The 12,069-nt window shown below is 43.1% G+C and overlaps 1 protein-coding gene across 1 annotated transcript in view; it reads left to right on the forward strand.

Annotated features, from left to right (window-relative positions):
* Positions 1-12,069, forward strand: part of LOC111139982 (RAS and EF-hand domain containing) — a 68,470-nt gene that overhangs the window by 27,328 nt on the left and 29,073 nt on the right. Inside the window, 3 exon segments of the mRNA XM_022492374.1 lie at positions 1,508-1,654; positions 5,613-5,703; positions 10,733-10,828. Coding sequence (XP_022348082.1) covers positions 1,508-1,654; positions 5,613-5,703; positions 10,733-10,828 — 334 coding nt within the window.

Genomic DNA, 12,069 nt, shown 5'->3' on the forward strand with positions numbered 1-12,069 from the left:
TGGGACCTTGGACCTTTTGTTATTTGCTGTGGTTGCCTGGGAGTTTCTAGTAACAAATACCAGACTGGTGGCTTAAACAGCTGAAATTTATTTTCATACGGTTCTGGAGGTTAGACGTCTCAGATCAAGGTGCCTGTGGGGTTTGTTCTTGATGAGGCCTGTCTCCTTAGCTTTTTGATGGCCCACCTTCCTGTGTCTTCACAGACTCTTCTCTCTGTACCCTTAGGGTATCAGCCACCGAACTTGAATCAGGAGCACTGCTAGCCCCACTGACTCACTCCTTTGTCCTCCAGCAGCTGAGCTGCCCAGTTTTTCTTTTGAAACGACTCTGGAATATGTGTCTTTTAATAAAAGTTAATAATGACAGCTAGGATTGTCACATATAAATACATGTGAATTTATATGAAGTAATTTTTTACTGACTATAAAATAACAGGTACATTCACTCTTATGATCATAAAGGCTGAAATATGTCTTATCAGGGATTAGTGGAACATGTTATTCATCAGTTTAACGGTTACCTTTTTTTCCTGTACTTCTTATTACCTTTCTTTTTTTCAAGTTCTGTTTCTATTCTACTTATTGATTTATTCATTCATTCATACATTCATTCAAGTGGGCTCCATGCCCAGTGTGGGGCTTGAACTTATGATCTTGAGACCAAGAGTCACATGCTGTACCAGCTGAGCCAGTCAGATGCCCCTATTTACCTTTCTGTTAAAAAAAAAAAATACCTGCAAGGGCAGGATGCCTCAGTCGTTAAGCGTCTGCCTTCGGCTCAGGTGGTGATTCCAGGGTCCTGGGATCGGGCACTGCATCGGGCTCTCTGCTCAAGGGGAAGCCTGCTTCTCCCCCTCCCACCCCCCTGCTCCTTTCCCCCCTCTCACTGTGTCTCTGTATGTCAAATAAATAAACAAAATCTTTAAAAAAAATTACCTGCGGTAATAACAAAAAATGCCCCTTCCTGTCAATCCCTCTCTATGCATTTCTCTTCCCTCACCAGTCTATGTCTTCTAACACTAAATCATGACCAAGAAACCTTAATATGTACAGTTTTTATCAGTCATACCTCAATACATCTAGAAAATAATAAACTTGCTGTTCCATTTTAAAAGTACGGAGAGGGCGCCTGGGTTGCTCAGTGGGTTAAGCCTCTGCCTTCAGCTCAGGTCATGATCTCAGGGTCCTGGGATCCAGCCCCGCCTCTGGCTCTTTGCTCAGCGAGGAGCCTGCTTCCCCCTCTCACTCTGTCTGCCTCTCTGCCTGCTTGTGATCTCTCTCTCTGTCAGATAAATAAATAAATTCTTAAAAAAAAAAAAATAGTACGGAGGGTAGTGCCACAGCATCACTGCCTGCCTGCTCTTCTTTCCTTTCTGGTCCTTCTGTTATTGTTGATTTTTTTGGTTCTTATGTGTCTCATTCTTGAAAGTATTCTGAAAATTTGCCTTTTTATTTTTTACTTTGTTTAATTTTAATTTTTTTTTTTGTTTTTGTTTTTGTTTGGCAGAAAAGAGCAAGTTAGTACCTTGTATCTAAACATCAACCTTGTGGAGCCAAGACTAATTCAGTCATACGAGCATGTTATAAGGAACTTTATCCGTGAGATCAAACTGCAGAGCACAGAAATGGAAAACCTGGCCATTGCAGTGAAGAGGTATTGAATTCCTTCCTGTCTTTCTTCCTCTTCTTCGTCTTCTTCTTCTTTTTTGTTAAAGATTTATTTACTTGTTTGACAGAGAGAAACAGCAAGAGAGGGAACACAAGAAGGAGTGGGAGAAGGAGAAGCAGGCTTCCCGCTGAGCAGGGAGCCTGACATGGGGCTCAACCCCAGGACCTTGGGATCCTGACCTGAGCTGAAGGCAGATGCTTAACCAAGTGAGCCACCGAGGCACCCCTCTTCTTCTTCTTTTTTTTTTTAATAGAGAGAGAGATAGAATGTGAGTGGGGGTGTGGCAGAGGGGTAGAGGGAGAGAGAATCTTAAGCAGGCTCATATGTGGACGTGGAGTCCAACACAGGGCTCGAGTTGATGACCCTGAGATCATGAGCTGCATCAAAATGCAAAGTTAGAAGCTTAACTGACTGATCCACCCAGGTGCCCCAAAGCCCTTCCTTTCTGAGTGGTATGGGGAGGTCCTTTAACTGGCTCTGTGTCCAGGAGGCCCGTGGACTGAATTGCACGATCCCATTTTGATGTGGGTGGACTTCCCGAACCTCGGGCATCTGGAGCTTCCTAAGCTGGGCCAGCACAAAGGCTGAGTCGGGCAGGACGCTGTAAGGACTGCCAGCAGTCCATCAGTAGGTTACTGTGATCCTATCCTATAAACTTTTCAAGAGCAATGATTCCATCCAGAACAGTTCTGACAGTTTTGTTACTGTATATCCATCCTCTTGAAGCCTACCGGAAATGTCTCATCTGGAGAGGCAGACAGGACAGCCCTTGAAGCCTGGCCTGGTCATGGGACGGTGTGTGACTTTGGGCAGGTTCCTGCATCTGCAGAACGAGACTGTAAACGTCCACATTCTCAGGGTGTGGAGGCCCAGGAGATGATGTCCCGGGTGGTGCCCCACGCCCCAGGCTGACCACATGGTGGGTGATCAGTGGTGGGATTCTTCCTGTCTCTGGCCCTCCTCACCCAACCTGAACTGGAAGACAGAAAGCTGTAAGCCCATACTGTCCTATGGCTTGTGTAAGCCGTAGCTGGTTTACATAGGATATCTTACTGGTCTGAACAGCAGCCCAGGGCAGAGGAAGGGATTACATGTGTTACAGTCCAAACGTCAGCCTCTTTGTTCCCCAGAAGGACTGCAGTCCTCTGGCTTCAGTGGGAAAGAGAGCATTTTGTTTGTTTTAATTCCCGGCTGTTCTGCCCCATAGTGGCTTCTGGTGGTGGCCATTTCACCAGTGTCTCTGAGTGTGACGTGTGTCCTGCTGGCTTCTGCCCAGAACTTGTAAAGGCCCCTTTGATAGGATGCACCCCACCTGCAAGGGAGCAGGAGAGGGTATGCCTCGGTCTTTTTATTCTTTCCTTCCGAAACATGATGATCAAGCTATCTAGTTAACTTTTTGGAGTTTAAGTGAAGGGAATTAAAATATAGGAGTGTTTTCAAACATTGATGCTACATAGGACTTTTTATAGTTCTGGAGTCATGCGAGATTTCAGTTCCTGACTCTGAAATTTTCTCTCAAATTTGTCTTCTAGGGGTTTTCAGTAGGAGAGTAGGGCGGTCCTATGAACTCCAAATTCTGTAAACTAGGGGTGATTCACAGACCCACTTATTGAGTTTTTAGAGTGTCCAAGAATATCTGTTAAACTTCCATTAACAAGCATGTGCACACACACACATGGATTTGTATGTGACCTTTAAGGGTAGTATCATATAAAACCACAAGGGAAAAAAGAATGTCCTTCTTCATGTTCTCATCACCAGCCAGGCTGCTGTCCCTCTGCGGAGGGAATGTCTTAGCTGTGCTGAGCTGTATTCCTGCTTGTCTCCTTCCTGCTGCTCAGCTGTTGGAATGGGAGCCAAAGTCAGGCTCTGTCCCAACTACCAGAGACCTCACTGAGGTGCTTCCATGATGACTGTGAAGTTTTCTTAGGTTCTTAGCTGAGGACCATCACCCTCACCTGGAGTTGTGGATGGGGGAAGGTCTCTATCTTTTCACTCTGCACATGGACCTGAAGGATGGGCAGTGTCCTGATGGGAGCCCAGGACCAGGATAGAGTGGACAGTCTTCATCACACCAGACGTTTCACTATGAGCTAGGAATTCACATCAGACATTTCACTATGAGCTAGGAATTGCTGGGGCAAACACAGTGTCATTATAAACTTATACCTGACTTATAAAAAAAAAAAAATGTTGCTCAGAAGTGAGGAAGGCAGAAAGAACACATTCAGGAGTAGTCCTGGATATCGAGAAGGAGTGGTTGGAAAAACGGTAATAGGGGGAGGAGGGATGTGGGACTTGGCTGTTTTATAGTCCCAGAGTTGAGCAAACTAAACAAACTTTCTGTGGAGATATGTAGTTCTTAGATGTCCTATAGCAGGTATTTATAAACGAACCAGAAATAGCTAACTTTCCAAATGAGGTTAACATCTCTTCAGGCGGGCTATGAGGTAAGAATGAAGAAGACACAAGGGGAAAATAGCAGTAAGTCACTCAGAATTTTATTTTGGGGCCTTCTCCCCACCCCTCAGGACTCACTTGGAACTTTATATAGAAATTAAAGTAATGTACGCAAAGACCGTGTTAACAAGGGAGCCAGCAAGTGGAAAGCAGGAAAAATGGTGTCCCAGAGCCATCAAACTGGAAGACAGGAGATCTTCTGTGAGGTTCTTTTTTTTTTTTTTTAATATTTTTTAAGGTTTTATTTATTTATTTGGCAGAGATCACAAGTAGGCAGAGAGGCAGACAGAAAGAGAGGAAGGGAAGCAGGCTCCCCGCTGAGCAGAGAGCCCAATGTGGGGCTCGATCCCAGGACCCTGGGATCATGACCTGAGCTGAAGGCAGAGGCTTTAACCCACTGAGCCACCCAGGCGCCCCATGTTAGGTTCTGTTGTCTACTTTTTATCAATGTCATGTCATTGACCCTCTAAATCCCGTGACGGCTCTTGTCATCTAGTTTAATAGGCAAGACTTATGAATGAGAAACTTAGATAATCGGACATACATCAGAGAAAGAGAATTAAAAAATCCATTTTTTTAGGGTTTAATCTGCAGCCTTGACCATTGTAGAGTGACAGATGTCTCCATAGTAGCCAGTTGCTCAGGAAAACTATGCCACAACTCTCTTCAATGACATGTTCCCATTTCTAACTTTTTGACAAATCAGTGTGCTCTTCATCTGTAGAGAGGTGATTTGGGGATTAGTAAAGGAAACAGAATTTTTCTACAATGTAAAGACTATTTTTATTCTAGAACTTTAGGAAGCTGATTAGAAATAATTGTTGAGGGGCGCTTGGGTGGCTCAGTGGGTTAAGCCACTGCCTTCGGCTCAGGTCATGATCTCAGGGTCCTGGGATCGAGCCCCGCATCGGGCTCTCTGCTCTCTCGGGGAGCCTGCTTCCTCCTCTCTCTCTGCCTGCCTCTCTGCCTGCTTGTGATCTCTCTGTCAAATAAATTAAAAAAAAAAAAAAAAAAGAAATAATTGTTGAGATTCCTTTTATCCCCTTCTCACCGTAGCATATAACATTGTGTGTTTTCTATAAAGAATTTCAGAATTCTAACCAAATATCTGTTTGCCGTGGGGTTCTTTTTTTTTTTTTTTTTTTTTTCCTGGTCCAGTATTGTCACTCAGTCGTGGGAGCAAAAAGGATTTTCAGAATTTAGCGAGAGCTTCCCAGTGATTTGATATCTTTAGCTGTTCTCTGCCACTATCTAGGTTAACACTATTTTGTCTAATTTATACCGTTTACTAAATATCTAGTTTTAATGTTATTTTACACCCAAGTGGTCAAAGTGCCAATCCTGTTTTATGATGTGGAAGAACAGGGCATATTCTTTAAAATAGTGTGTTTCTCCTCATCTATAACATAGGGGTTGAAATAGAGGAGGCTGAAGTGGTCTCTGCATGTTGCAGTGAAAAGGTGTGCACCCTCTTGAATTTCAGAGCCCAGGACAAGGCAGCCATGCAGCTGAGTGAGTTGGAAGAGGAAATGGATCAGAGGATTCAGGCAGCAGAACACAAGACGCGTAAAGATGTGAGTTTGTGGGATTGGCCCTTTCTTTCCACGAATTCTGATGGATCGCCTTTTACAGACCGGGCACTGGGCAGGGTTTTTTCCATGAGGGCTATTTTTGGTAGTGGTTTTGGGGGGAGAGCGAGGGGAGAGAGAGATAATAAATAATCATATAATGTAGATAATTTCAGTAGCTACGAGTAAAGAGCAAGTGTGGTCAGCAACGATGGGGAGAAGAGGTCGGCGGGTCAGGGGCCTCTCTGTGGAGGTGCTGTGAGAGTGGAGGCCCGAGGAAGAGGGCAGAGCCCCCCTGGGGTAGAGAAGGGTGGCTCAGCTTTTATGCCACAGTCTCCCTGACCATGCCCACTGCCAACTTTAAATCTAGATTGCAGGAAAATTAAAATTCTCTCTGCGAACTTCTGTGTTTTATAATAAAAAGTACTTTTATTCATCACTGACTGAACTCTACAGTTGAAACTTGCTTACCATCACTGATTTCCATAGAAACAATGTTTGTCTTTTTTCCATATAAACTACAGCTGGGTGATGCATGTTTCCTGGAAATGGAAAATAGACTTACCTGTAAGGCTAATACTGGGTTGAACATTCTCTATTCATTTGTCCTGTTACCTCCAAGAGGCAGCAGGATGGAGTGAGAAGGGCCTAAGTATTGGCATCTGATTGGCCTTAATGTGCTTCCTGGCTCTGCCTTTGCCCAGGCAGGTGGCCCTGGGAAAATAACCAGACATCTGACCTTGGTGGTGCCATTTTTAGAATGGGGTAATGCACCAGCCTGCTTCACGGAGGCCCAGCCTGATGATGTACGTGTGAGTGCCTAGCACCGGGCCTGAGGCGTGCTGACTGCATCCTGGCTGTGGCCGGCCTGCTCTTTTCCGTGGCTCTTCGTACTTTGTGTCCTTCCAGATTCTTTGCCTTGGTCTGCTGTACCCCATATATGACTTTGGGTCTCTTTGTTGTCTTATCTCTTACTGGCAAGTTGAGTAACTGTTGGGATGTCATGTTCAGCAGAGTCAGTGGCTCAGAGTCCGTGGGCCCACTTTAGTGCAGTGGAGACCCCATTCTTCTGTTAGCACTCCATTTGTTGTAGTCTAGAAACAGGAAAATCATATATTTTTTTCTGCCTTTTTTCCCTCTCCGTGCAGCTAATCTGTGTGCTCATTCCTTCATCGAACACTTACAAGCACACATGCTCTTCTGCCATCAGTCTCACTGCTTCTTAACCAGCAGACTTGTGGTTGGTGTTGGAGCCCTTACCAGGGCCCCCACACCCTGTAACTTCATGTTTGGCTCAGCTCGGCTCCCTGTGGTTCTGCATCGCACAGCTCTGGTCCGGCGTGATCATCACTCTTCCTTCTCTCCATCTGCTTACGTTGCCTCTCCTTTCCATTTTCCCAAACTCAGCCAAGCTTAGAGACAGTCTCCCCGTCTCCTTGTTGCTCCCTTGTAGTCCTCTGGCCATATTCACCTCTTCCTGACCTTGACTCTTTTTGCCCCTACAGTGTTAGTCCATTGCTCCAGGTAAGTATTTTAGACTGTAATGGCTTTCTTGAAGTAGAACTGACACACAAAGAGCTGCATATTTACAGTACAGAACACGATAACACTGGGTGTATCCATACTTCAGGAATCCACCACCAACAGTCAAGATAATGGGTGTATCCGCCTACCATCTAAGTTTCCTCAGGCCCCTTTGTCATGCTTCCCTTCCTCCCTCCTCTGCCCTCCTTGCCAGGCAACCACTGTGTATCTTCATCCATGAAATGTCTGTTAAAATCTTTTGTTCACTTTGAAAATTAGGTGGTTTTCTTATTATGCAGGGTTTTATTATTTTTTTAATACAGTTTTCTTTTAGACTGATTTATTTATTAGAGAGAGAGAGCACGAGCAAGAGGGGCAGAGGGAGAGAGAATCTCAAATCGACTCTGCACAGAGTCCGACTCCAGGACCTCGAGATCCGATCTGACCCAAAACCAAGAGTCAGACACTTAACTGACTGCACCACCCACGCACCCCTGTTACGGAGTTTTGAGAGCTCTTTATATATTCTGATTTTAAAATTCTCTCCCACATGGTGACATGTCGTTTCATTCTCCTAACAGTGTATTTTGAAGAGTAGAAATTTTTCATTTTGATGAAGTCCGATTTGTCAATTTCTCTTTAATGGATCATGCTTTTGGCGTCTAAGAAATCTTTGCCTAACACAAGGTCACAAAGATTATTCTGCTGTTTTCTTCTGTAGGTTTTGTTTGTTGTAGATTTTACATTTAGGATCAATTTTGCAAGATATGGGTCAAAATTCATATTTTTTTGCAGGTGGATATCCAGTTGTTCCAGCACCATTTGTTGGAGACTGTTTGTTCTCCATTGAATTGCCTTTGCACTTTGTCCCACGTTGGTTTACTGTTTTTGTGTGGTTTTATTTCTGGGCTCTCTGGTGTGTTCCATTGATTGCTTTATGCCAGTATTACATTGCTTGGGTGACTATTGCTTTATAATAAGTCTCGAAATCAAGTAATATTAGTTCTTCAACTTTGTTCTTTTTCAAAGTTGTCTTGGCTATTTTATATCCCTTAATTTCCATAGTATCAGCTTGTCAGTTTCTTAAAAACAAAAAAACAAAACCCAAACCTTCTGGGGGTTGATTTGATTTCATTACATTTATAGATCAATATGGGGAGAATTGGCATCTTAACAATAATGAGTAATTTGATCCATAAACTGGTTGTTTTCTCCATTTATTTATGTCTTCATTAAATTTTCTTTGCATTGTTTTGTAGTGTACAGCCTTCAGATCTTGTAAGTCTTTCCTCAGATTCATTCCTAAGTATTTGATATTTTAATGCTACTCTAAACAATGTTGTTAAAAATTTCAATTTCTGCTTTCCCATTGTGAATACATAGAAATACACTTGATTTTTACATACAGATCTTATACCCTATCATATTTGTTTACATTGCTCACACTCAGCTTTTTGGGTAGATTCCATCAGACTTTCTAGGTAAATGGTATGTAATCTATGAATAAAGACAGCTTTATGTCTCTCTTTCTGACGTGAATGATCACTTCATTTTTCTCTCCTTATTGCACTGGTTAGAACAAGGGAAGTGAGAGCAGACATCCTTATCTACAATCTCTCTCTTAACAAGAAGTATGATGTTGGTGGCATGTTGTTCATAGATGCCCTTTATTGAATTTTGAGCGTGTTCCTGGTTGGCTAAGAGTTGTTGTTCTAATTAGGAATGGAATGTTGGATTTCATCAAATGCTTTTTCTCTAACTATAGAAATGATCATGGCTTTTCTCTTTTTTCGACCATCAATGTGGTAATTACATTGATTTTCAAGTATTAAAACACACTTGCAGTCTGGGGATAAACCCCACTTAGTTATGATGTATTTTCATTTTTATATCTTGGTTAATTCATTTTGCTAAATTTTATTTATTATTTTTGCATCCATATTCATAAAAGATATTGGCTTGTGGGTTTCTCTTAATGTGTTTGATTTTTGTTTCAGGCCAGTGCTGGTCTTACAGAATGAGTTGGGAAGGCTTCCCTCCCTTTCAGTTTCCTGGAAGTTTGTGATGAGTTGGTCTGAAGCACCACCATTTCTACCTAAGTTACTATAACGACCCCCCATCCGATCTCTTGGCATCTGCCTGTGACAGACAGGTTGGGAATGGAAAGAGCTACATAGTGGTGATTTCCTTTATTAAGCTCTGAACCAAATATTTTTACACCATAAACGTTGTTATGTTTAGCATCATGGCGCTGGTTTTAGCGAGAAGACTTGCCAAGATGCCAGGAAGGCTGTCCGAGGTAGATGCTCATTGGGAGGTTTCATGTCTTCATCCTCCTGTGAGGGGGCAGCACTTGCTTCCTCACCTGTAAAGCTGAATAAACTCAAGAGACTCGCTTAAAACAAGGTTACCATGGGTGAAGATGTTGATCTTCTCCAGACATTTCCTCCTAAGCATAGAATATTTCATTTACATGGATTATTTAATTTATATGGATTATTTAATTTACTTGGATAATTTAATATAATCCTCGCATTAATCCAGTAAGGAAATGGAGGCTTCAAGTAAGTTTTCTCAGCTAGACAGCCAGTAAGTGGGATGTAAGACTGTGTAACTCCAGCAGGTGTTGAGACATGGGGTCATGTCTCCCTTGCAGAGAGGCCTTACCTTACCTCCCAACTCACTTCCTGTCACATCTCACTGTTAGCTTCTTCTTGTATTGCTTCCTAAGATCATCATTGCTTCCTGTCTTCTCCCACCAGGATGCCTGTTGGTCTTCATTGCTCCTGCTCTGTCCCTCTGTGCTTGGGACTGTTGGCATATAGGAGGCTATCAGTGCATTTCTGAACACTCAGTTTCACTGGCTATTAACATAAAAATTTATTTGAGTTCTAAACATAATTTAGAACATAGTTCCATGCTTTGTGAAGAGGAAAGGGAAATTTGAAGATGTCTGGGCTCCTGGGAGCTGCAGCCCTTGACCTCCTGGTGTGCCCCTTGGCATTCTCTGATCCAGGCAGGATACATCTGAGAAGACAGCCCATGCAGAAGCACTTAGCATAGAAATTTGCAGGTGATGTGATTTGAATTCAAGTAAGGTGTAAGCTCTTGGAAGAAGGATATACCCACTGGACCTTCCTGGGCCCTGATGCCATGATAGGGTACAGGCAAGCACTTGGGCCCTTGGCTCTTGCTGTATCTTTTAATTAACAACAGCAGTAATTAATTAAATTAGTTAATAGATGCTCCCTGGCCTCCTGTCACAACATGAGTAATAGTCTTAAGGGCGTCTCTCCAGGTGATGTGTGCATGTCGGCTTTCACTTGCACAGGTTTCAGTTCCAAAAGAGCTGTACCTTGAGAGTCATTTGGTTTACTTCCGCCATCCCTTCTTGCCCTCCCTGTGTGGGAGACTTGGGATCAGCCTTAGTTTGACACAATACGTTTCTCGCTCAGTGGGGTTTTGAAAAACCTATTTAAATCAGTAAAATCTTTTTTTCTTTTTTTTAAAGGAAAAACGTAAGGCTGAAGAAGCCCTCAGTGACCTCAGACGTCAGTATGAAACAGAAGTAGGGGATCTACAGGTGACAATAAAGAAACTTAAAAAGGTGGGTTTGTGGCAGTGAGGCTTCTAGGAATAGCCTCAGTATATCAGGGTGTTTAAGTTTTTAGCGACTGAAAACATTGGGAATCATATTAAAGCAGCAGTTGGAATCAGATTTCAAGTCAGACTGGGCTTCCTGAAAGATGGTTTTATAAAGGTCCCTGATTTTCTGTTTCAAGGGCAGCCTTTCTTCTGCACAGGTCTAATAAATATTTCTGACCCCTTGGACAGTTGTCCATCAAACCCCGGTTTTCCTTCCTCGGGTACCCTCAGTTCAGTGGACTCTGCTCAGGACAGGAGGGATCCTGTCTTTACTGGTCACATATTCTCATATCCTTGCCCCCAGCTAACTGCAATGATCCGTATTCAGTGAATATTTATTAAATAAAGTAAATATTCTTGTTCTGTGCAGAAAGTTCCACATGTAGGGCACCCCTGATCAGCAGGAGTTAGGAGAGAACTTGCTGAAATGTAAGCAAAGGTGTGATTGCGTTTGGCCTTTGCTGTGTTTGGCCTCTAATGAGTAAGGTATTCTTCACCCTGTGATGTGCTGGTACCTACTTAACAAGAGGCTCTGGAGAGGGGAGGGGGTCAGGGACAAATCTGTAATATTTGCTGATTTCCATGGTGTTAATGCTCCCATCATTACAATTTTAAGCTGCCAAGTTGACATCACCAAGAGCAGAGTTTGGGGAGAGCTACGTCCCATTGGCTCTCCGCTGCCGGCCCAGGCTGCCTGCCGCTTGGTACTGGATCCACTGCTTGGGTGTGGGTTGTCTCTGTAGCGAGCAGAAATACCTTGGCTAAAGTAAAAACGGATACTTAAAAAAGAATCATTCCTGAAAGTGGCACTGTGGCACTTTGCTTCTCTGGTTGTTCATGTGATAACATTTAATGCTCTTTCCAGTGTTCATAGTCAATGAGATTAAGTGACGATTAGCTGTATTTTATAGTCTATTACAGTCCAAACCTCTGGGATTATTAAAAATTCTCCCCAATAGCCTTCTTGGGAAATTATGATCAATGTCAACCTTTTCTCTAGTTGACAGAGGCCATTAGACCAGACATGAGATGCTTGAATTGCACAATTTGAACAGACCAATCCCTTGTTGATGCCAGAGTCACAGATCTCCTCACCCTGGTCCTTAGTTATTTTCCTGTCTTCTGACATCTTTAGGCTAAAAGCAAGTTACGCAGAAAAGACACACAATTTCTTGCCACGATGAGGCATATGATGAGGACCAC

Source organism: Enhydra lutris, unplaced genomic scaffold (genome assembly GCF_002288905.1).
Source record: "Enhydra lutris kenyoni isolate GAN:26980312 unplaced genomic scaffold, ASM228890v2 scaffoldscaffold133, whole genome shotgun sequence".
NCBI classification, from domain to species: Eukaryota; Metazoa; Chordata; class Mammalia; order Carnivora; family Mustelidae; genus Enhydra; species Enhydra lutris.